This window comes from Dipodomys merriami, unplaced genomic scaffold (assembly GCF_024711535.1).
Source record: "Dipodomys merriami isolate MVZ:Mamm:240054 unplaced genomic scaffold, mDipMer1.0.p SCAF_857, whole genome shotgun sequence".
NCBI lineage: Eukaryota > Metazoa > Chordata > Mammalia > Rodentia > Heteromyidae > Dipodomys > Dipodomys merriami.
In genome coordinates this window covers 282,178-307,745 of record NW_027206465.1, presented here as the reverse complement: position 1 = coordinate 307,745, position 25,568 = coordinate 282,178, and the positions used below count along the sequence as shown (strand labels likewise).

General features: G+C 38.8%; 2 protein-coding genes across 4 annotated transcripts in view; one reads left to right on the top strand and one right to left on the bottom strand.

The window, feature by feature from the left end:
* Positions 1-5,605, bottom strand: part of LOC138820301 (FMR1-interacting protein NUFIP1-like) — a 31,192-nt gene extending 25,587 nt beyond the window's left edge. Inside the window, exons 1-3 of one of the 2 annotated variants that reach the window (XM_070011976.1) lie at positions 5,175-5,605; positions 2,278-2,360; positions 64-165 (exon numbers count right to left, since the gene is read on the bottom strand). In XM_070011976.1, the coding sequence (XP_069868077.1) occupies positions 64-165; positions 2,278-2,360; positions 5,175-5,586 (597 nt within the window). In that variant the 5' untranslated portion in view covers positions 5,587-5,605. The remainder of the gene's footprint in view (positions 1-63; positions 166-2,277; positions 2,361-5,174) is intronic. The other variant, XM_070011977.1, reaches the window with a different exon arrangement.
* A 128-nt stretch (positions 5,606-5,733) lies between these two features.
* Positions 5,734-25,191, top strand: LOC138820306 (GPALPP motifs-containing protein 1). 2 transcript variants are annotated; one of them, XM_070011981.1, is made up of 8 exons: positions 5,734-5,893; positions 8,308-8,440; positions 9,136-9,240; positions 11,614-11,719; positions 15,443-15,580; positions 16,438-16,602; positions 18,793-18,891; positions 24,848-25,191. In XM_070011981.1, the coding sequence occupies exons 1-8, from the start codon at positions 5,806-5,808 to the stop codon at positions 25,064-25,066; spliced, it is 1,053 nt and encodes a 350-aa protein (XP_069868082.1). In that variant the 5' UTR covers positions 5,734-5,805; the 3' UTR covers positions 25,067-25,191. The 2 variants fall into 2 exon arrangements, with proteins under 2 accessions (XP_069868082.1, XP_069868083.1); XM_070011982.1 differs by lacking the exons at positions 5,734-5,893; positions 8,308-8,440 and having other exon boundaries at positions 9,221-9,252.
* Positions 25,192-25,568: the final 377 nt, after the last annotated feature.

Genomic DNA, 25,568 nt, shown 5'->3' with positions numbered 1-25,568 from the left:
TCTATGAAAACTATAAACCTGTAAGGAAAAGCTGAGAATTTCAAGAGAAGCAAGAATACCTACTTTTGTATGTTCAGACATGTGGGTATCATACTTTTCTTGATTTTTAAAACCACGATCACAAGTATCACAAAAAAAGTGAAAAACTGGTTCCTTTCTTTTCTGCTAAGAAAAACAAACAAGGATTAGACTCTTGGTAAAAACTTTGGTCAACAATAAAAACATAACTCTCCTTCTAGAAACACATTTTATTTTCATATACCCCTTATATGTAGAAGAAAAATCTAATTATATTTCCAAGATTTTTGTTGCTGCTGCTGTTTTTGTTGTCTTTTCCTTTTGTTTGCTTGTTTATTTTTCCTTGGGAAGTTAAGGGGAGGCACAGAAAAGATGGGACAAAGAGTGAATACAATAGTGGTACTCACTAGACACTATGTGGAAAATGAACGATACAACTTGTGGGTGGGGATGGGAGGCAAAAATGGAGAGAGAGAGGGAAAGGATGACATAGTTCAAAGCGAAATACAAACATTACCTGACTTATGTAATGGTAATCCTCTGCATATCACCTTTACAACAATATATATATATTTTTTTAATCCAACCCCCAGTGTATTAGGATCTTTGGAATAAATAACTGGTTCTGTTTTTTTAAAAGATGGATTCTGTTTATTTTTGGCAAAGTAACAACATAAACCAGGTATAAATAAAGTTATTTTCTTAAAAATTCACAATTTGCTATTTTCATAAACATAAAACAAATTATTACTAGACTACATACTATATAAAAAGTGGTTTCTTACTTTTTAATATAAAGATTGTTAATAAGCTACATATATACCAATCATTAATATAAATTGTTTTTCAAGCTATTCAACTTTTCATGTCAAAATGAAGAACATCAACTCTATGCATTCAACTAATTCTAAACTAATAATATTATGTTTACTGTACACTTCAAATTTGAAAGATTAGGTATATAAGCGAAACTTGAATAAAGGCAGTCTATTTAAACAGTTTTAGATTTGTGAAGCATAATCAAGAGTATTCAACATTAAAAACAAACAAAAACAAAAACAAAAAACTTTCATGCCAGGCCCCAGTGGCTCATGCCTGTAATCCTAGCTATTCAAGAAGTTGAGATCTGAGCACTGAGGTTTAAAGCCTGCGTAGGCCATCAGACTCTTATCTCCAATTAACCAATAAAAAAGAAGTAGTAGAACCCTGGGTTCAGGAGGTAGTGCACTAACCCAGAGCAAAAAAGATCAAGGATAGTGCCAAAGCCCTGAGTTCAAGCCCCAGGAACAACACACACAAAAACAAACGAACAAAAATTTTCACAAACATGACAAATTCTATTAAAAAAGTACTGATAGCAATCAATTAAGATAAACAACAAACATAACAGTAATACAAAAAAGTCTGAATTTCACTTTTTGTGCACAATAAGACTAAATATAAACTATTTCAAGTAGAAACACTACATTTAATTTTACCTGAATTTAATACAAAAAAAGAAACAGAAAAATTGCTTTTTGTTTTTTGCTACAGAGATCTATGTTCCTATAAGACCCTTCTATGTTAAAAAGCAAAAAACAATAATGGAAAATAAATGGTCTGTGTAATTATAGTTTGATCTAAGTCCATGCTGTATTAAGAAAAAACTTAGACTTCTACCTTCCAGAATCTCATCCCTCACCTCCCAATGTGCCACTGATTTAAAAAAACTTATCAGAATTTAATAAGATTTATATTTATTTGTAATCATAGTTCTCAACTATTTTTATTCCTGATTCTTATTGAAACAGCTAATGTTTTCTTTTTTCCAATTGCTCAAAATGATTTTAAGTTTTTCTTTCTTTTTTTTTTTGAGTCTGGTCATGGGGCCTGAACTCTAGGCCTAGGCACTGTCCCTCAGCTCTTCAGCTCAAGGCTAGTGCTCTACCACTTGAGCCACAATGCCACTTCCGGCTTTTTTCTTTTTGCTTATGTGGTGCTGAGGAATCGAACCCAGGGCCTCATGTATGCAAGGCAAGCGCTCTACCACTGAGCCACCTTCCCAGTCCTTAAGTTTTTCTTTTCTAGCTAAGACCCTTAAAAAATCTTATTATACTGATGTAACTGTAACTCCGCTGTATATCACCTTTATAATAACAAAAAATTTATTTTAAATCCAACTATAGTAGAGTTCCAATATCTCACTAACAAAGACACTTAAAAAATATGACACAATAATATGAGAACCAAAGTTCATGTTTAACAATAGTTTACAAATACCTTTTTTTTCTGTTTTTTATTAGGAGGAAAATTGAAGTCCGTAAATTTGGTACCATATTTTCGTGGAAAATAAGAATTTTTAACTAGAAAACAAAGAGAAATCCATTAAAGGTTGCAATTTACAATAATATAAAATTGTATTTACTCTGACATAGCATAGATACTGGAGTAAACGCATTGGTACACTACCCCCTTTAGGAAGAATGGTTAAAAAACAAACAAACAAACAAACTAGCACTGGTGATTCACACCCATGATCCTACCTACTCAGGAGGCTGAGATCTGAGTGCTGACCATAGTTCGTTGTTTGAAGTCAGCCTGGGCAGAAAAGTCCACGAGACTCTCATTACCAATTAACTACTGGAGAACCAGAAGTAGTGCTATGATTCAAGTGGTAGAGCACTAGCCTTGAGCAAGAGTTCATGGGCAGTGCCCAGGTCTGAGTTCAAGCCCCATGACCAACAAAAACAAAACAAAAAACCTAGCATCAATTACTACATTAAGCATTTTTCAAATAAAGTAATACAAGTGAGACTTTGTGACCACTGATGCTTACGTAAAAGAATGAACAATATAACCTAATTAGATTATTTCAGCTATTTCAACTGGTAGGAATGTTATCAGTAAATCCTCTAATCCCGATCCTTCCTTTCATACTAGGAAAAGAGAACCAAGTAAAATACATCTCAAATCCCACCGCGTCTTTCTATTGTTATAGCTATTATCCTGCTCAGAAACCCTAATCTTTCATCTTACATTCCCGTGCCACTCTCCTGAATTGTCTTGAATCCCTAAACCCTTCCAACAGATCCTGCATACCTACACCACAAAAATAATTCTGCAGTCCTGTCATAGCCCAGAGCCAGTATCTACAAATGGCTCCTAGAGTTCTCTTACGACATTTCAGTTCTTACCCCGCCTTTCCCCCACATCTTCCACATACATTGCTTCAGTCACACTAGAACTCTGCAGTCTCCAAAACTTATCTCTAGCTTACCCCGCCTTTCCCCCACATCTTCCACATACATTGCTTCAGTCACACTAGAACTCTGCAGTCTCCAAAACTTATCTCTAGCTATGTAAGTATCCCTTCTCAAATTCTACACTACTCTTAAGACACTACCTTCAAAATCTTTTGCCAACCTCCTCTAAACTCTAAATTGCTTTTGAAATGCCTTTATTATCCATCACACTGTACTATGACTTAGAGAATCTATCTCATCTGATTTAGTCAAATTAGCATTCCTAACATCCAGCAGTAAGTACTAGTTGTGTGGATTCAACTGAATGGAAACTGGATCTCATATAGTTGGATAAATATATATCCCAAAAGTTTCATGGCTTAAAGTACAATCTAAATGCCTGCAGACCCAAATTTACAACTCTACTAACAAATTTCCATCTGAAAGTATAGCTAACAAATGGCTAACAGGCTATTCAGAATCTCTACTTGATCTAAACATATTCCAAACTCAATCTTGGTCTTCCAAATCTGCTCCATTCACATTCTTCCCTATCTACAACTCTATCCTTCAAAAAACTAACAACAACAACAACAACAAAAAACAACCTTTGTTACCCATGTCTCCTCTTTATCTCACACCTCACATCCCAGGCTTTTTGACTGTGTCACCCTACACATACACTCTTGATTTTAAGTCACTAGTATCTCTCACTAACAATTCCAATAGCATCCTAACTGGTCCCACTTTCCTTCAAGTTCCATCAGCTGCCAGAGTAATCTTTTTACAGGGGTGGGAAAGCCTTTTTGCTGCCCAAATCCACTTGAATATTTACATCATTACAAGCCATACTAAATGATCAATACAGGCAGACAGCTCTCTGGCAGTCATCTACAAGGAAATGTGCCTGCCCCTTCACATATCAAGTGATTTCGTGGGCCTGAGAGGGGTGAGGAATTAAAAGGTTTTCCACCCCTACTAAAAACATGAATCAAATGGGTAGAACTCCCCTGGACTACGCAAATCACAATACAAATCAAAGTCCCATCATCTACAAGGAACTACCTACCAATCTGTCCTCTCACTCAATCTTCTGCGCTGGACCCCAGGGCCAGTATTGATCTAGCCACTCTAATTTCTATTCTGACTTACAGCCTTTTCACTGGAACTTCTTTTGGCCTGTTTCCCTGCTTACAGTTCTAATCTCTCACCTCTTGAAGTCTATACTCAAATGTCACTTTCCTTGTAAGTGACAATAATATTCAAAATTGCACTCGTTTTTCCTTTATCTCTTCACAGAATTCATTACCATCCTTTTTTGGTCTTGTTTTTTTTTTTTCGTTTTGTTCTAAGGCAGGATCTTCCTATGTACCCCTACAATGCCGTTGAACTCCTGTCTCAGCCTAGAGTGTGCAAGAAGTACAGCTAGGATTACATGCCCTACTATGTCCAACATGCACCTTCAAACACATACTTTTATTTGCCTAATTGTCTTCCCACTCTCGGAAGATGTTAAGTTCCATAAAGATAAGGATTATTCACAAGGATAAGGTTCACGCCTGCAATCCTAGCTTCAGAGGCTGAGGATCGAGGTTGCAAACCAGCCAATTAACCAACCTAAAAGAAAAAGCGCGATGTGGAGCTGTGGCTCAAGTGGCAAGGCAGCGGCCTTAAGCAAAAGAAGCTAAGGGACAGCGCCCAGGCCTTGAGTTGAAGCCCCAAGACTGGCATTTTTTTTTAAAAAAAGCATTTTATTTGACGTTTCCGGAACATAGCTGAAATTTAAAAATAATAGCCAAACGGAATGAACTCCAGTCGGACATATTTTAAGACATTACCAAACATCAAGAATAAAGCACAGAGTTGAGAGGCAGGGGAGAGAGAGAAAAGAGAGAAAAGGTAAAGGGAAGAACGATCAGAGGGATACCGGCCTACCTGGAAAGTTGTGTGCGTTCTGATGCCAGGGAAAACCATCGGGAGACTGTCTCCAGTACCAGGATGTCGAAGCCCGGAAATCCCAGGAAGGCTGGCCGCTGAGTTGAGGCTGAGAGTCCAGGGGGTACTTGGCGTCGAAGGGAGGCTGAGCCCCGGGAAGAATGTGGGCGTCAAAGGGGGGCGGCGCCCCGGAGAGAGGCTGCATCTCCCCGGCGAGCTGCGCCTCCTCCGAGGAAGGCTTCGACCCGTCCACGGGTGGCGACAAGGGAGGTGGCGGTGGCGGCAGCATCGCCCAGAGCGCCCAGCTGCCCTGTGGCGAGGCGGTGTTTCTCAGCGGCCCCACGGTAGGGTTCATCTCCGGGGCTGGAAGCCACCCGGTTGACGGCACGAAACCGCTAGCAGGCTCGGCCATGCCACCCCCGAGCCTGGGATCCCAGTGTGCGGCGGTGGAACAGACTTGAAACGTCACCTCCGCTATGCTAATTACACCGTCTCCACCAACCACAGGCTGCAGCGTCATCGGTCGGCGCCGGAAAAACTTCCGACATTCGCAGCGTTAGCGGACTGCCTTTTAGCAGGATTTGACGTGCGCGGCTAAACTTGTGTGCCCGAAGCTTGTCCGCCGCCGCGGATGGCGAGGGACCTGATCGGACCAGCGCTGCCCCCTGGCTTCAAGGCCAGCGGGACCTCGGAGGACGAGGAGCGAGACCCGAGCCCCGGTAAGCGGCCGCGTGTTCAGCCCGACCCTGTGCCTGGAGGCAGTCTGGGCATCCGAGGGCGGCGGAGTGGGGTTCCAGTGCACCCCGACCGGAGCCAACTCTCCTTCCCTGGCCGTAGCGGGCGGGGGGGGGGGGGGCGGGGGGAGAGGCTCCTCGGGAACTGCTTCAGCTTGAGGGAAAAACAACAACAGCAACACCACAGCACTGAACAGAAGCTGGATACCCTGCTAATTGATCAAAACGTATTCAGTCATCTAATCCTCCCAAGCAACTTTATAAGGAAAACGGTGTTATCCTCATGATACAAATTGGGACCTTGAAGCTGGGGAAGAGTCACAGATCACACCCTTATTGGTGAAGCTCAAAATAGAACGAAGCCATTTCCCTCTTCTCTGTCCCAGGTTGCCTCTCGCCTACTAGATCAGTGCAGAAAACCCCATGTCCTCCAGCCCTAGGCCTGCCTTCCTAGCCTGACGCACCGCCTAGCACCAAAGCAAAAGTGTCCGCACACTTCACCAACGCTAAGCTCCCTTTGGTCTCTGATTGGATTCTTAGGTAAACCAATCTACAAACTCCAACCAATCCTGAAACTTAATGTCACCATTCTAAACTCTCCCAAACGTTTTTGTGCCTTCCTCTTTATCCTCAGCGTTTTTCTCTCTGTAATCCACTGTATCTAAATAATTTGTTGATGTTTGCATCTTCACTATTTCCTTATGGTCTTGTTTCTTGAAGTATAACGGGCACTCTCGGGTGCTTCCAGCAAGTTTGTTCTCACTTTTATACTAGGAATGACATTAAGTTGGCTCAGTGGTAGAGCGCTTGCCTCTCTTGCATGAGGCCCTGGGGTTTGATTCCTCAGCACTACAAAAAACCAGAAGTGGCGCTGTGGTTCAAGTTGTAGGGCCCTAGCCTTGAGCTGAAGAGCTGAGAGACAATGCCCAGGCCCAGAGTTCAGCCCCACAATGACCGACCAAAAAAAAAGAAAGAAAAGAATATCCCACTGCGTGCCAGTGACTCTCACCTGTAGTCCTAGCTACTTCAGAGCCTGAGATCTGAGGATCAAGATTACAAAGCCAGCTTGGGCAGGAAAGTCCATGAGACTCTTATCTCCACTTAACTACCCAAAAGCCAGAGGTAGAACTGTGCCTCAAATGGTAAAGCGCTAGCCTTGAGCAAAAAAATATTCAGGGCTAGAGTCCATGCCCTGAGTTCAAGCCCCAGGACTGTATGGGGGGAGGGAGGATCCCAAGGGGAGATCCCAAACATTTATGAATCCAATATTGCTTTTTTACCTCGATATGGTGTTTTTACTACAGGTTTCCTTCCAGCTTTCATTTCTGATAGAGCCATTTTAAAAGGTCTTCTTTTTATTTTAGCAAAGAAATTTCTATTCAACTTAAGGTTGAAGAAAAGTGTGGGTAAATTCCATTGGGTGACCAATTCTGCAATTCATTTACTCATTTTACTGTTGACCGGCATTTTAGTAGTTTCTATTTTTGGATGTGTGGCTCATGCCTGTAATCCTAGCTATTCAGGTAGCTGAGATCTGAGGATCATAGTTTGAAGCCAACCCATGCAGAAAAGTCCATGAGACTATTGTCTCCAATAAACAACTCAGAAAAAGTCAGAAGTGGTGCTGTGGCTCAAATGGTAGAGTGCTATCCTTGAACACAGAGAGGCTTGGGGACAGTGCCCAGGCCCAGAGTTCAAGCCCCAGGACTGGCAAAAAATAATAATAATAATGATTCTTTGCATTATAATACATGTTTTATGTTAGATACCCCAGGGTTTGAAGTCCTGTCTATTTAGCCAAGTTCTTAGTATGTATAAGAACTGTAGTTGTTTGGTCTATATTTTGCTTAATATTGGTGGTACAATTTTGATAGGTACAATAATTTGATGTTACCAGAGAAATTATATTTTTTTATGGTTTTAAGTGTGGGCATTAACGAAGTTTTTTAAAAATTTTATTAAAAAGATGGTATAACGCCAGGTGCTGGTGGCTCACACTTGTAATCCTAGCTACTCAGAAGGTTGAGATCTAAGGATCTCTGTTCAAACTCAGCCCAGGCAAGTTAGTCCTTGAGACTCTTATCAACTAATCACCAAAAGGCTAGAAGTAGAGCTATGGCTCAAGTGATAGAGCACCAGCCTTAGTAAAATACCTAAGGGGTAGAACCAGGCCCTAGTATCAGTACAAAAAGGGGGAGAGGATTATAAGATAAAGTGATTACATTCCTGGAGTTGGAAAGGATAAAACCACTGTGCATGAAACAGGACCAAATCTTATGAAAGTCCATAAAAAACTATCCATAGCCAGCTGTGACTTTCAGAAAAGAAAGTGAAAACTTAGTGAGGAGGGTTCAGTGAAACAGTTGTGGCTGCTTATGTTACATGCAACAAATCTTCAGTTGCAGGACCAGCTCTGCCCCCTAATTATAAAAGCAGTAGTTCAGATTCATCAGACAGTGATGAGGACAGTAGTTCTTTATCTGAAGAAAGAAATCAAGAATCTGAAGACGACGACAGTGGGCCAACTGCAAAGTAAGTCTTTTAAGTTATATGATAAATCAAAAATATAAGTTGGCTAGAACACATAGCTTGTAAAGGAATATGGATTTGGATTTCTACAACATGGGAAAAAATAATCTCATATATAATTTGATCATAAACAGAGGAGTTTATTGTAGTGATATATAGCTGTCGAGATATCTAGAAATTCAGTAATTTTTTATGATGGTGAGGATTATACATGGTAGGAAAGTAATCTCTTAGTTATATCCTCATCCTAGCAAAATTCTTATATTACATTCTTATATTACATTCCTGGAGTTGTTTCCTTAAGGTATTATTCAAATGAGTAAATATTCTAAACATTCCAGCCGTAGACTCTTTTTAAGAGGCTTTTCTATTTAAATACTAGATGTGCAATTTATTAGTTATTTATTTCTTTAGAAATTAAAAATTTCCACCAGGAATCAGTGGCTCACCTTTAATCCTAACTACTCAGGAGGTTGAGATCTGAAAGATCATAATTTGAGGCCTGCCAGGGCAGAATAGTCTATGACACATTATCTCCAAAATAGCCATCCAAAAGTAGCATGGGTAGTGTGGTAGAATACCAGCCAAGCAAGCAAGTAGAACAAGTTTGAGGCCTTAAGGTCAAACTTCTCTCTCTCTCTCTCTCTCTCTCTTTGAGAAAAGTTTCTCAACATAAAGTTACACTGTTATGTTTCCAGAAAACAAAGGAGAAACCAGGATGATGATGACGATGATGATGAGGAAGGATTTTTTGGACCAGCCCTTCCTCCTGGATTTAAAAGGCAGGATGATTCTCCACCAAGGTGATAATTAATGTATGATGTTTCAGGCCAGTGTTTTTAAAATATTGCCACCAGTGTCTATTAATTCATGAAAGAGTTGTCAAATTGTTTTTTTAATATACATATTTCCATAGCATTGAAAAGTCGTTCATAGGGGAAAGTAGTTGTTTTTTTAATAATAATAAAAGTGATGATTATTTGCACATTTATGACATAGATTATAGAAAACTTCCATATCTCTTAGTTTCACTCTCACAAAAGTGGTGGGAGGCTGGATGGGACAGCACCCTTCCTCCCTTTCAAAAAGATAAAGTAATACAGGCAAGCATGTACAGACATTATAGGTGTAGAATCTTTCATCTAAAAGTCTAAAATCCAAAATTCTACAAAATCCAGCACATTTGAGTACCAACTTGATACCACAGGTCTGATGGCTCAGTGTATTCAAACCTTGTTTCATACATAAAAAAATGTTTAGTATTGTACTTTTAGGCTATATGTATACGATGTGTATGAAACATGGGTTTTAAGGTTAGACCTGGATCCTGAGATATCTCATTTATATGTATATATTCCAAAATCTGAAATGTGGAACACTTCTGTTTCCCAACATTTTTAATAAAGGATATTTAACTATATTTAGATTTAAAGCAGTTTCTTAAGAATTACATTTTAACAAAATGATAAAAATCTGCATATATTGAGGGTCAGAAGCCTCTAATATAGTCATAATCATGCTGTAGTTATGTTTACTATATTTTAAGATTTTTGTATACTGTTAGTTTTATCTCCACAGATTCCCTCAGGCCAGAAAAATAAACTATAATTGTATGTGTAGCTGTTATGAAAAATGTACTAAGAGCAGGGTCCTGGTGGCTCATGTCAGTAACCCTAGCTACTTGGGAGGCTAAAAATGGAAGGATTATTGTTTGAGACTGACCCCAACAGAAAAACTCAAGAGACTTCTTTTCAGCCCAGAGTTGGATGCAGTGGTGTGTACCTGTCATCCTAGCTTTGTACAGGCTGAGATCAGGGAGATCACAATTTCATGCCAGCCCTGGGCAGAAAAGTCTATGAGACAGTGTCAGTGGAAGAAGCTGGACATGCTGGCATGCACCTGTCATCCTAGCTACCAAATGAAACATAAGCAGATTGCAATACAGGCACAACCTGGGAAGGAAGCAAGACCCTATCTCAAAGATAGAGTAGAGGCATGGCTTAGCAGTAGAGGATTTGCCTAGCAAGTATGAGGCCCTGAGTTCAAACCTCAAAACCTCCAAAGAACTAGAAAATTGTACTCAGAAATAAAAATGTATAAAACAAGTATGCTTCCTTTAGTTAATTGAACCTTTCTAACAACACCAAACTTCCCTGTCTTTCATATGCAAAATTGTTAAGCTTAGAGAGAATTCATGAACCAAAACAGAAACCAGAATTTCTGATGATTCTCTAACTTGAACATATGAGAACCTGGAAAACTTGGCTTGGGACTTGTCATCTGGACTGGTGACATACACCCAGTGACAACTGTAGGAAAAATATTGTCATAAAAGCAAGGATGAAGAAGCTAAAAAGTATAAAAGAGAATAGAAAATATGTTTTCTCTTTTATTTTTTCACTACATATAGTAAGGTCCAGAATTCAGACATTCTCTCTTTTGACCTGATAACAGTCTCTTCAGCATGTGGCAGTGAGCAGATCGAAAGACTAGGAGGCCAGGACTCAAGCTCCAGCTCAGTCACTTATAGTTTGTGTGTATAAAATTTTCCCAAAGTGGAGTGTGTTATACTGACCTGGGCTGTGTTTAGGAAATAGAAAAGGGCCTGATTGAAATGTGATTAGCACTGCATCTTTTTTTCTATCCATAGAACTCAGTGAAGTAGGGAGTTAAATTCTTCTGTACTTCCATGCTGTTGCTGGATTATTAGTGAGGCCAGGGTGTAGATCTGTATCCTGTCCTGGCACAGATTACTGGCATCTGTTGTGTGCACATGCTCTGTGTGTCCTCAGAAAAATCCAGTTTAAACTTAAGTAGTTCTGACTGTAATTATAATGCTCTTAAGGTACTTTTTAGTGGACATGAACATCAAAACTAAAAAAAGAGCCAAGGTACGAAACAGAAAAAGACCTCTACTAGTTAAAAGTACATTATAAAGCCATTATGAAATAATATTATCCTTCTTTTTTACCGAGTATAATGCTTTTAGAAAGCATGCATACACCAGTATCAAAAGATTGCAGTAAGTTTTATAAACACATAGTAAAAATAATGTATTAATTAAAATGCTTATTTTGAACATGGGTTATTATCTAACTTTATTATTTTTGTGAACTGTTATTCTGAAAACAGCTTTTTCGTCAGGGAGAATGACAAAGGTCCATTTTATTTTTCAGGCCTATAATAGGTCCTGCATTGCCACCTGGTTTCATTAAATCTACTCAGAAAAGTGACAAAGGCAGAGAGGACCAAGGACAAGCATCAACATATTTCAATTCCAAGGTTTGGAACATTTTCATTTAACAAATAAGAGATAAATAACTCAGAACCTCAGGATTAGATTGAGTAATGTAAGACTCAATTATATTCAGATTGGTTTAAGATCATAACATAGGTAGGTGAACTCAAAAGCTATCCACAAATCTGAGGTTCTGTTGGTGCTATTTATCTTGGAAAAGAGAGTTTTAAAGCATTAGGAAAGTAGAACATGATGAAAAATTTAAGGAATCATTGTGATTTGACCTGGAGGAGAGAAAACTATGGAGTTTGTTCTTCAGCTTGAAGTTAGCTCTCTCTAACCAGATCTGTTACCTACAGATAACAAATAAACTTGTGAAGAAGTGATTTTTTTAATAAAATAAATGATTTTTATAGTAATATATGAAGGCTCGTTTTCTCCTAGCTGAAATGTGTATCATTTGTAATGTTTTTTCTCCACGTGTGGATCTTAACCTCTGCCCCAGACTCATGAAATAGATACTATCTGTAGCTTACAGATAATAAGTGAAAGACTAAAAATAGTGGGTAACTTACCCAGGTTTACACAGTGTCTATTTATCAAAGCCAATTTTTATTTAGCAAACACCTCTTCCTACAAGTGAATTCCCGCTCATCTCCGCTGAAGAGTTAACAGTTAAAATGAGATTGTGAATGGAAATAAGGTGCAGTTATAAAGACTGAACTTCAGAGTTATTTCCTCTGAGAAGTTTCTAAGAAACCAGCAAGGTGCCAGACACATACTCACAAAAATTAATCTGTCATCAAATTACAAGAAGGTTTTCTACAGATCTTCATTCACATTTGTTTGACCAAAATTTTATGTCCATGCCCAAGCTAGTTAGATGGGCAGTAAGACTGAGACCAGAGTGATCGACAGAATTATCAACATTTTTCCCAGGAGTTACAAAAGAGGAAGAACAAAATGCTAGATTCTCTTAAGTTGTTGGTGGGGAGTATTTATTATCAGCCCCATCTGAAACCATGAAAACCAAGGTTTAGAGAGGTTAAATAGGGGGCTGAAGGCATGGCTGAAATGGTAGAGTGCCTGCCTTGTAAATGTGAGACACTGAGTTCAGTTTCCACTGTGATTTTTTTTTTTTAAATGTTTAGCAGGGCACACATGGTTCATCATATAATCCTAGACACTCCAGAGCATTCTCTGGAGTAGGGAAGGTTCAAGATTGAAGATCCACCCAGGCAAAAAAAGTTTACTAGACCCTATTTCAAAAACAATAAGCATGCCAGGCGCCAGTGGTTCATCTCATGCCTATAATCCTAGCCACTCAGGAGGTGGAGATCTGAGGATAGTGATTCAAAGCCAGCCGGGGCAGGAAAGTCCATGAGACTCTTATTTCCAATAAACCACTAAAAAATCAGAAAAGGCACTGTGGATCAAGTGGTAAAGCTCTAGCCTACCACTTGAGCTGAGGGACAAAGCCCAGGCTCAGAGTTCAAGCCCCATGACCAACAAAAAGCAAAAAAACAATAAGCAAAAAGCATGGCTTAAGTAATAGAGCACCAGCCTAGCAAGTTAGGAGACCATGAGTTCAAACCTTAGTACCAAAAAAACAAAAAGGTTAGCTAACATGTCTGCAATTACAGGGCTAATACCATTGTATTAGTTAATTATAATGTTAATAATTACAAATGAGGTCTTTAAGTCTAAATTTACAGTCCTTTATGTCCTAGAAGGATGCATAATATCTTGTTTTTCTGAATTAGATTAGTGTAGATTTGGACTTGAGTTTTCTGTATTATGTCCATTTTTCCTATTGCATCTCCATTCTTCCATTTAATTTATGTTTCTCTTTATTTCTGAAAGTTTCTATCAAGACATGAACTTTCATAAAGCTGTCTTTTATCAGATAGAAGTAATCATACTATTAGCTTATCCCACCATCTTAAACAATAATATATCCATTACATCTTTTATAGTTGCCCACTTTATTTCCTCAGGTATGTGTGGAATTAAAAATAAAGATAATGTCTGTGATATCAAGAAATTTCCTATAGTAGAGCTAAGCTATAAACACTTAAAGTTAAATCACTAATAGTTTAAGAAAAGAACAGAGGAACTGCTGCCACTCAGTAAAGAATCCTGGACTGGGAATGTGGCTTAGTGGTAGAGTGCTTGCCTAGCATGTATGAAGCCCTGGGTTCCATTCCTCAGTACCATATAACCAGAAAAATCCAGAAGTGGCACTGTGGTTCAAGTGGTAGAGTGCTAGCCTTGAGTAAAAGAAGCTCAGGGATAGTGCATAGGCCTTGTTCAAGCTCCAGGACTGGCAAAAAAAAAAAAAAAAAAGTCCTGCCTTTAGTCATGGAATATTAATTCTTAGATTCTAACTTCAGGCAAGTTGTGTATCTTTTCTTCATATGCTTATTTAAGCTTAGGTTTACTCAAAAAGTTTTCTAAGGAATAAGTATGGCATTTTAATGCCAAAGTTCATACATACTAAATGTGTGGGGAGGATTTAGAGAATAAATAATTGCTGAATTGTTGTTGTAAAAACAATCAAGGTTCAGAGAGAAGAAAACTCATTGAAAGTAAACTACACTTGGGTGATTTGTGGGGAATGAAAGCAATATGCTGGGCACCAGTGGCTCACTCCTAGAATCCTAGCTACTTAGGAGTCTGAAATCTGAGAATCTCAACTTGAAGCTAGCCAGGGCAGGAAAGTTCCATCAGACTATTATCTCCAGTTAACCTCTAAAAAACCAGAAGTGGTATGGTGGCTCAAGTCACTAGCTTTGAGCAAATAAGCTCAGGGACAATGAGCAGTCCTGAGCTCAAGCCTCAAGCCCCAGGACACACACACACACACACCCTGAGCTCAAGCCTCAAGCCCCAGGACACACACACACACACACACACACACACACACACACACACACACACTGAGCTCAAGCCCCAGGACACACACACACACACACACAGCCCCAGGACACACACACACACACACACACACACACACACACACACACACACATACACACACACACACACACACACACACACACACACACACACACACACCCCTCTCTCTCTCCTGATCTGACTAGTTAGAAGAAAAAAAAAATCATCTGACAGTGTGAAGGATGATCAGATTATTGTTATCCATCACAAGAAATCTCTGGGAGGACAAGGAGAGCCTCCCAAGCCTACTGTATATAGCATGTAACAGACCCACAAAGAGAAAATGCTTATCATATTTAATAAGAACAAGCTGAACTCCATGATAACAATGCTATTTTACCTTTGGGGTAAGTGAGGTACTCTGGACCACTTCGATGTAGGTCAGTGTTTTGTGTTATTACACAGTACTTCTGTTTCATGAAGGCTGAAAAATATGCCTTGCTTGCTGACATCTTCCAAAGCACTCTTTATGTACCAGCAGTAAAATTTGATTTTGCCTGTGTCATCACTGATAATTGGTTAAAAAATAAAAAGGAATACTTTTGATAATTCTGAGTCTGTATCTGTAAATACCAAGAGGAAAGTTAATATAATTGAATGGAGTCTCCCATAAATAGGAGGGGTGATAGAATAGCCTACTTGCCATGGGTTTGTCATTTCTGCACGATACACTTGAAAAGGAAAAGCTCATCATGGTTTAGGGATGAGCCAATAAATTGTTTGGCTTTTTGTTCTGTTGTCTGTGGGTAATCCACTTCAGTTTGAGTAATGTAGGATCTATTTCTATACCTGGTGATCTCTTTTAAAAGGACACAGAGAGCAGTGAAGATGAAAATGAAGATATTGTTGGACCAATGCCTGCAAAAGGACCAGTTAACTACAGTGTAACAGCAGAATTTGAAAAAAGGGCCCAGAGAATGAAAGAAAAATTAACGAAAGGAGATGATGTAAGTTTATAAAAACTTTTAAGAAATAAACTTCATAGATCAAAATTCTAAATTTTAAAAACTAATATATACCACTTGTAATCTTAATATTATATGTATATGTATGTCTGTGTCTTTTTATACATGTATACATGTTGAAATTTAGGATCTTTTTTTTTTTTTTTTTTTTCTGGGGTCCGGTCGTGGGGCCTGAACTCTGGGCCTGGGCGCTGTCCCTCAGCTCTTCAGCTCAAGGCTAGCGCTCTACCGCTTGAGCCACAGCACCACTTCCGGCTTTTTTCTTTTTGCTTATGTGGTGCTGAGGAATCGAACCCAGGGCCTCGAGCATGCAAGGCAAGCGCTCTACCACTGAGCCACCTTCCCAGCCCGAAATTTAGGATCTTTTTTTTTTTTTTTTTTTTTTGGGTCCGGTCGTGGGGCCTGAACTCTGGGCCTGGGCACTGTCCCTCAGCTCTTCAGCTCAAGGCTAGTGCTCTACCACTTGAGCCACAGCGCCACTTCCGGCTTTTTTCTTTTTGCTTATGTGGTGCTGGGAATCGAACCCAGGGCCTCAGGCATGCAAGGCAAGCGCTCTACCACTTAGCCAACTTCCCAGCCCCGAAATTTAGGATCTTTATACCACAGAAACTACAAAGAGAAAAATTGGTGACATTGTCTACTAAAAATATTCTGTATGGCAAAAGATAGACAAAAGAACAAATTGGGTGAAGTATTTCCTAATATATACTGCAAATGTATATCATAAAAACAGTCTATTCTATTGAAGTTTTTAAGCAAATTTAAAATCTCATTTTGAAAAACATAATTATACAATATTCTCTAGATATACTGTCCATGGTGCTTTCTTTCTGTTAAAGGATTCATCTAAACCAATTACAAGAGAATCATGGATGACTGAGCTTCCTCCAGAAATGAAAGATTTTGGTCTTGGGCCAAGAACTTTTAAGAGAAGAGCTGATGACAAGTCTGGAGATCGATCTATCTGGACAGATACTCCAGCAGACAGGGAAAGGAAAGCTAAGGTGGGAGATTTTATTTGTTTGTATATTGGTCTACTTATGAATTTTATCTGTGTCGGCTCAGTTTTGCTAAGGCCAAAGTATTAAAATATTCTCCTTTGGGGAGTTAGGATTCTAAAGGAAAAATACACATTTTCCTCCAAAGAGTAATTATGAGACAGGAAAGTCATACTGTTACTTACATTTTCCAATCAATAGTCTCTCATAAAGCTTCAGCTCTAAGTCACGGGTTAGTTTACCTTGTCTTATAGTAGAAGCACTTTTTTTCTGGGGCTGTCACAAAAATCCCATTTTTGACTTTAATAAATCCAAACTTCCTAGTTTTTATATTCCATATACTGTCTGTCTGAAAATGTATCTTTTAAAATATCTTGAAAAGAAAACCAAAATTTCAGATTAACTAGCAAATTCCAACCTAGAGAATCTCCCAGAATGACTGGAATCAGTTGTGCCAAAGTCCATGTGACTGCCAACATAGGTAAGAAGCATCCTTATCAAAATGCTACAGTATAAAAATTGTTTTTTTCTGCCTCGTCTGAAGTCTTCCTGTTTGTTATAAAAATGAAAATAAAAAACTCAAGTGTCCTTGGCACTGCCCCTTAAATTGACACTACCTAAGGGTGTAATTCCCATGAAATGTCCCATGTAAGACTTAAATGCTTAATTTTGATCTAAATAGTCCCATACTTACTTCATCTGCTATTTACTGTGATCCTTACTCCTAGAATTCTCAGGATCATTATTCTCTTCCTGTAATTATGAGATCAGTACTTGTGTCAGGCATGTTTGGTGATGGTAGAAAGGTGAAATAGCTTTTCTGAGGAGCTTTCTCTTGTAAAGAGGTGGTTATGAAGTGGGAGGGTTATTTTTATGTTGCTAGTATTTTTGTGGTTATCCTGGGGTTGAAATCACAGGTTCCCTGATTCATTGAAATCTCTACACTTTATCATTTGCTTGTACATTTGACAACATTACAAATTCCCTTTGATCCTTAGATTCAAAAAAAGTCTCAGAACAGTAATTGAATGTACATGGGGGAGATAAAATGTATACATGAGCCACACACATTAAAAGGTTACTATTAGAAGCATTTCTTAGCTGATTTTTTTGAGACTGAACTCAGAGCCTCATACTTGCTAGGAAAGTGCTGTACAGTTGGAGCCATTTCCTTTGCTTTCCATTTGTTTTCAGATAGCACCTTGTACTTTTGCCCAGCCTTCCTCAGACTATGATTCTCTTGTCTCAACTTCCCTGGGATTACAGGCATGCACCATACAAGACTTGTTTGTGAGATCGGATCTTGCTAGTTTTAACCCAGCTGGCCTTAAATGAAGATGTTTCTGTCTCTTCCTCCTGAGTAGATGGGATTTTAGAAATGTGCCACCATACCAGCTCTCTCTATAGCTTCAATGATACTTCTTGCCCCTTTTGCTCTGGCAATGTTTGAAATAGGGTCTCCTTTTTTTGCCTCTACCACTAACTATCCTTTTTATCTTAGCCTCTTATATAATTACGCGACAGGTATGTACCACTATAGCCAGCTTTTTTTATTAGTTGAGACGAGGTCTCATGAACTTTTTGCCCAGGCTAGCTTCAAACCAAGATCCTCCCAATTTCTACCTCAAAATAGCTAGGATTATAGACATAAGCCACCTGCCCCAGCTCTTTTTACTGTTTTTGAAAACAGATGATCAATAGCTGGATGCTGGTGGCTCACACCTGTAATCCTAGCTACTAGGAGGTGGAGATCTGAGGATTGTGCTTCAAAGCCAGCCTGGGCAGGAAAGTCCATGAAACTCTTATCTCTAATTAACTACAAGAAAACTGGAAGTGGCACTGTGGCTCAAGTAGTAGAGTGCTGGCCTTGAGCTGAAGAGCTCTGGGACAGCATCTAGGCCCAGAGTTCAAGCCCCAAAGCTGACAAAAAGAGAAAGAAAACAGATGATAGATTTTTTTTAAGCCTCATTTTCCTACATCTTGTTATTTTTAGTCAAAACTCACTCTAGATTAGTAAATAGGTAATTTCTTCCAGTTAGTTGGTTGATTAGAAATTTTGTTTGCAAAATAGGCTACTCATGAATTGGCCTCTTCAAATATGTAAAAATCTCTAACTGGAAGGAATTTACTAGCCTAGATGAGGTTATAAGATTTCTTTTTATCTTGGGTAATACATTATCTGTGTTTGTTCTTCAGGAAACACAAGAATCAAGGAAGTCATTGGGTAAGAAGGATGAAGACCACATACCATCAGCAAGAGATAAGAGGTTGGCTGAGCAAGTGTCTTCGTACAATGTAAGAACTTTTTAAAACACCTTTATTAAGATCTAATTCACTCTTATAGTACATACAATTCATTGGTTTTCTTACCATAGTCAATTTTAGGACGTTTTTTGCACCTCAAAAAGAAACAGTGTACCCTCATCACAGCCCTCTGTCACACAGCATCTCCTTCCAGCCATAAGCAACAACCGATCTTTCTTGTCTGTCTCTACAGATTCCCATTTTGTAAATTGACATAAATTAATTTCACAAAGGCATTTTATTGTGATATTTCAGTAGATATGTATAATGTACTCTGATTGTTTTTGCCCCTGTATTACTGTTCCCTTTTTTTTTTTTTTTTTGGTGCTGGTCTTTAGGCGCTTAAACTTAGGGCCTGGGCATTGTCCCTGGGCTTTTTAGCTTAAGGCTAGTGCTCTGCCATTTGAGCCACAACTTCACTTCTGACTTCTTGGTGGTTAATTGGAGATAAGAGTCTCACAGACTTTCCTTCCCTGAGCTGGCTTAGAATAGTGAGCCTCAGCCGGGCGCTGGTGGCTCACGCCTGTAATCCTAGCTACTCAGGAGGCTGAGATCTGAGGATCGCGGTTCAAAGCCAGCCCGGGCAGGAGAGACTGTGAGACTCCTATCTCCAATAAACCACCAGAAAACCGGAAGTGGCGCTGTAGCTCAAGTGGTAGAGCGCTCGCCTTGAGCTGAAGAGCTGAGGGACAGCGCCCAGGCCCAGAGTTCAAGCTCCACGACCGACAAAAAAAAAAAAGAATAGTGAGCCTCAGATTTCAGCCTCCTGAATAGCTAGGATTACTGTATAGGTTTGAGCCACTAATGCCCAACTATATTACTCTTTCTTATAATAAATACGAGACTTTGAGTTTAAAAAATAAATGTATGGCGAACTAAGGTCAGTATTCACTTGGCACTTACCTTTTTTTTTTTGTCAGTCATGGAGGCTTAAACTCAGGGCCTAAGCACTGTCCTGAACTTTTTCACTCAAGCAGCGCTCTACTACTTTGAGGCTTAGTGCCACTTCCAGTTTTCCAGTAGTTAATTGGAGATAAGAATTTCACAGACTTTCCTGCCTAGACTGGCTTCAAACCTTAATCCTCAGATCTCAGCCTCCTGAGTAGCTAGGTTTACAGGTGTGAGCCACTAGCACCTGGCTCACTTTTTTTTTTTTTAAGTTATAATCCATCTTACTCTTAAAAAACTGGGCTGGGAAGGTGGCTTAGTGGTAGAGTGCTTGCCTTGCATGCATGAGGCCCTGGGTTCGATTCTTCAGCACCATATAAGCAGAAAAAGCTGGAAGTGGTGCTGTGGCTCCAGTGGTAGAGCGCTAGCCTTGAGCTGAAGAGCTGAGGGACAGTGCCCAGGCCCAGAGTTCAGGCCCCATGACTGGCAAAAACAAAACAAAACAAAACTTAACAAGTGTTCCAGCTCAAATAATAAATGTAAATCAAAAGTTATATAAAAATTGATTTGTTGGGTATATATTAGCCTGAATTGTGAACAATCAATCATATATAAAGCATTTTTGGAAACTGACCAAAAAAATCAACCCTCCAGGGACTTTTATGAAAACTGTCAGCCCAGTGATTGAAGTTTTGTTTTGTATTTTTGTCCATTGTGGGGCCTGAACTTGGCCTGGGCTCCTCAGCTCAAGGCTAGCACTCCACCACTTGAGCCACAGCACCACTCCTGGCTTTTTCTGCTTATGTGATGCTGAGGAGTTGAACCCAGGGCCTTGTGCATGCAAGGCAAGCAGTCTACCACTGAGCCACCTTCCCAACCCCTAAGTGATTGAAGTTTTAGCACAACTGAACACATCACTGTTGGGGTCATTGGCCATAAAGATTTTAACATTCAGGATAATTTAGTGTGAAAGACAACTGGTTGAACCACAAAATGTGTGAAGACTATGCTACAAAATCAACCTGGCAATTGCCTTCCCTTCTTTTTTTTTTTTTTTTTTTTGCGGGGGGGGGGGGTCCGGTAGTGGGGCCTGAACTCTGGGCCTGGGTGCTGTCCCTCAGCTCTTCAGCTCAAGGCTAGCGCTCTATCACTTGAGCCACAGCGCCACTTCCAGCTTTTTTCTTTTTGCTTATATGGTGCTGAGGAATCGAACCCAGGGCCTCATACTTGCAAGGCAAGCACTCTACCACTGAGCCACCTTCCCAGCCCCGGGATAATTTTTAAAGCTGTATATAATGGGAAATTTTAAGCTTTGTGTCAAAGAAGAAATGGTAATGAAAGTTAGAAAATACCTAGACCTGAATGAAAACAAAATTACATCTCAAATCCTATCATATGCAATATATAGTAGTACCTCGAGCCACAGTTTATAAAACAATAATGAGTTATGTTAGAAGAATGGCTTAAAATTAACAAGCTAGCTCATTTTCCAACCTGACTTTCTTAAAAAAACAAACACATCTACACTATGACTCTATAGTATTTACTCTAAGTAAATGTACCCCGGGGTATTTACTTAAGATGAATGAAAATATATCCACTCAACGAATGCCTTATTCATATTAGTCTCAAAAAGACACAATGCTTTATTCATAGTAGTCTTAAAAAAGACACAAAAATGTTCACAGAAGCTTATTCATAATAGCTGTTACTACAGTCCAGGATCCATTGACAAAAGAAAAATCGAGCTGTAAAATACAACAAATTAAAATAAATGCCAAATGTGGATGAATCAAAGTCATTATGCTGAGTGATTAGTCTTACACAGACAAACACATGTTCGTGATTCTGTTTATCTGAAGCTCTATAATATGCAGAATGAATAATACAAGGCATAAAATAACATAATGGAGGTTGTTGGAGTAGGAATATGGGATTTGACTAGGAAGTGGCGTAGGGAACTTTCTGGAGTGATGGAAATATACTAAATCTTGATTCGATTTTGAATTATAAAACAATATGTACTTAATTTTTTGCAAGTTTCATTACATTTTAAGTTTATCTTAGAAAAAAATGTAGAAGCAAATACTTGAACAGTAGTTAGTGAATGTGTTTGAAGTACTTAGGGTGACATGAAATGGCCTGCAGTTTAGGTTAAAATCCATCCAAAAACTAAGGTTTTAATCTCATGCTGATATTCTGGTTACTTATTAAGAAATCGACCTTTTCAAAATATTACTATAGTCTTAAAACTAGAATACTTTATAGTCCTACCTTTTTATAAACTGAAATTTAAAACATGAAAACAAAACAAAAAGCATCATCCAGAATGATGAGTTTACAAGAGCTATTGAGAAAACCATCCCATTCAAAATAAACTCTTCGACGTTTTGGGTTTTTTTTTTTTGGTCCAGTCGTGGGGCCTGAACTCTGGACCTGGACGCTGTCCCTCAGCTCTTCAGCTCAAGGCTAGCACTCTACCACTCAAGCCACTTCTGGCTTTTTTCTTTTTTCTTATGGGATGCCAAGGAATCGAACCCAGGGCCTCATGCATGCAAGGCAAGCACTCTACCACTGAGCTACCTTCCCAGCCCCTTCAACATTCTATAAATGGTTAGAAAGCACAAACTTTTTCTGGTTTTGTTTTTGGTACTCGAGATTGAACCCATATATGCTAATCACATGCCCTACTCAGCTATGTCAGCCCTCATCGTTGTTAAATGATTAACTGTGAAAAATCAGCTAGATTTTTTTTAAAGCAAAGTTATCTCTACATTAATTGACTTTCAACTTGTACTGAGGATTTTCAGAGTACTGTTTTTCTAGTTTTTTTTTAAAAATTGATCTTATAAAGGTGATACACAGAGGGGTTATGGTTATATAAATCAGGTGGAGTACATTTCTTTTTTCTTTTTTTTTGTCGGTCGTGGGGGCTGAACTCTAGGCCTGGACACTGTCCCTCAGCTCTTCAGCTCAAGGCTAGCACTCTACCACTTGGGCCGCAGCACTACTTCTGGCTTTTTTCTGCTTTATGTGGTGCTAAGGAATCGAACCCAGGGCCTCATGCATGTGAGGCAAGCACTCTACCACTGAGCCAACTTCCCAGCCCTAGAGTACATTTCTTTTTGGAAAATGTCAGCCCTTCCCTCTCTCTCTCCCAGTCTTTCCCTAACATCCCCACCTACAAGTTATATAGCTCATTTTCAAAATAGTATCCAGTAAGTACCATTGCTGCATATTTTTCACTCTGTGTCCCTCCATTTACCCTCCTAAAGACATATAAACAAACAGAACAAAAAGAAAAGGAAACAAAAATAGCAAAAAAAAAAACACCTCTTATTTCCATTTCCTGTTCATTTCAATAAATATTATTTTGTATAATCAGACACATATAGGCATTCTGCCTTTCTGTTCCTCTCCTAAGCATTATCCCCCTTTGGTCTCACTGTGTGACTGTCTAGAGACCTGTATAAAATTATTATGTTCCCATGTACTTTAGATCTAGCTTCCACATATGTGCCATTTGTCTCTCTGAGCTTGGCTTACCTCACTTAACATGATTTGTTCCAGGTCCATCCATTTCCCTGCAAATGGAAAAATACTATTCTTTCTAATGGCTGTGTAAAATTCCATTTTGTATAGGTACCACATTTTTTTGGATCCATTCATTTGTTGTAGGACATGTGGGCTGTTTCCACAACTTTGCTATTGTGAATAGTACAGCAGTTTTTCTATGTTTTTAAAGTAATTTTTTAATAGTTGAGCACTAGTTTGGTTCTGTGTGTCACACTGAAAAATCACATCAAAACCAGGCCAACTATATACCTTTAACAACTGATTAAAAAATAAAAATTTATGGTCTGGGAGTATAGTTCAGTGGTAAAACACTTGCCCAGAATGATCAAGCTGTGTACATTTATGAGTTGAATTGTTTCAATTGTAGTTTTGTGTGTTCATTTGTCTCTATTGTTTATCTTATTATTATAAGGAATCAGTACATCAAACAAATCAGTACATAACTCTTATTTTTCTTCATTTTATTTGTATTTTGTTCCATTTTATACAGTTTTGCTCATCAATATAAATCATTTCCCCATTTCCCCTACTTTACTTTAGGTAAATGGGGTCCTTACCACTCCATCCTTTCTCATGTGTCCATACCAGTATTAACAGACTTTCTTCTTTATTTTCTTTAGTTCTTTCTAACATCTACATGCCCTCTCCTTTCATCTTTTTAGCTTGTCATTCTTCCTTATTAATAATTACCTCTTTAGTTGAGTTAAGGCCTTCTGTCTTATTTTGATTAGCATATATTAATTGTACAGAGGGGTTTCATTGTGATATTTCCATGCACATATATAATATCCTTCGGTAAATTTACCTCCTTATAACAACTTCATTAAGGAGTTACCTCATTAGCATGTGGAAATTTGATGATAAGCCACCAAGTTTGTATAGTGTAGCTTTTTTGCATTTAGACAAACTACAAGAAAGCATGACCTCCTCAGTACATATTCCCTCTGATGGATCACCTCATTAGAACCTTGTTGATAAAAGCACCAGTTTCTGAGAGTCCCAGATGCTGGGGAAGTTAATTCTCCCAGTCTGTGGAGGAACTCAGGAATCTGAAGTTCTTTCAGCAGCTCAGAGATAGAGACCAGGGATCTTCAAGTACTTTTGTTTGAGATCCCTATCTACCCATGTACACTTCAGGGACCAGCATTCAGGAAGTTAGTGGAATCCTTTCATAACCATGTTTTGGTTTATCCTCTTTGTTAGTATTTAAATACATAATTAATTTGTTCCCCCTCCATCTTACTCTAATTTTACTGCATGACATGTAGATAATAAATACCTTCCATTTCTGTGGAAGTAAATTTGTCTCTGCTAGATACCTTTTGGGGTTTGGGAAAACCTGTTGGGTTTGTAAACAGCCCTCCTTAGTGAACACTGCTGCCGTATAATTGCTCTACTTTGTGATCATGTTCTCTACATAATGTATACAAGCTAAGGTATTTATTTTTTTGTTTATTTTTTTTCCCTGCTCTCCTACCTCTAGGAATCCAAAAGATCAGAATCTCTTATGGACCTTCATCATAAAAAATTAAAAAATAAGGCTGCTGAAGATAAAAACAAGCCCCAAGAGAGAATACCATTTGACCGGGATAAGGATCTTAAGGTCAATCGGTTTGATGAAGCTCAGAAAAAAGCCCTAATAAAGAAATCTAGAGAACTAAACAGCAGGTTTTCACATGGCAAAGGCAATATGTTTTTATAAGTAAGTATATTTCAGTGAAGTACATGTTCTTACTTATCAATTTAAACCTTTCTGAATATCCTGTTGTCTACAATAATTATGTGCTAAAATGTATTTCCTTTTATAATAAAGTAAATTAAATCTTATTTTCTTTAGAAGTAAGTTGTGATTGTTGAAAAGTCAGCCTTATTGGATTGAAAATGTGAGTTCCTTGAAAAATAATCTTACCTTCATAATAACGTGTGAAGGAGTTGTTAAAAATGCTAAAGATGCCAGGCACTGGTGGCTCACACGTATAATCATATCATAGCTGTTCAGGAGGCTGAGCTCTAAGGATTGTGGTTGGAAGCCAGCCTGGGCAAGAACATTTGTCAGACTCTTCTCTCTAACTACCAAAAGAGCGGAAATGGAGCTATGGCTCTAATGATAGAGCTCCAGCTTTGAGGAACAAAAAGCTCAGGCACAGTGCCTATGCCCTGAGTTCAAGCCCAACAACCAGCCCCAAAAAACAAAATCTAAAGAG

Bases quoted from the DNA above. Each gene is read 5' to 3' on its own strand.
- LOC138820306 (XM_070011981.1), top strand. From the start codon at position 5,806: ATGGCGAGGGACCTGATCGGACCAGCGCTGCCCCCTGGCTTCAAGGCC. The intron at 5,894-8,307 runs GTAAGCGGCCGC...ACAAATCTTCAG, and splicing joins GGAGCGAGACCCGAGCCCCG to TTGCAGGACCAGCTCTGCCC. The intron at 8,441-9,135 runs GTAAGTCTTTTA...TTATGTTTCCAG, and splicing joins GACAGTGGGCCAACTGCAAA to AAAACAAAGGAGAAACCAGG.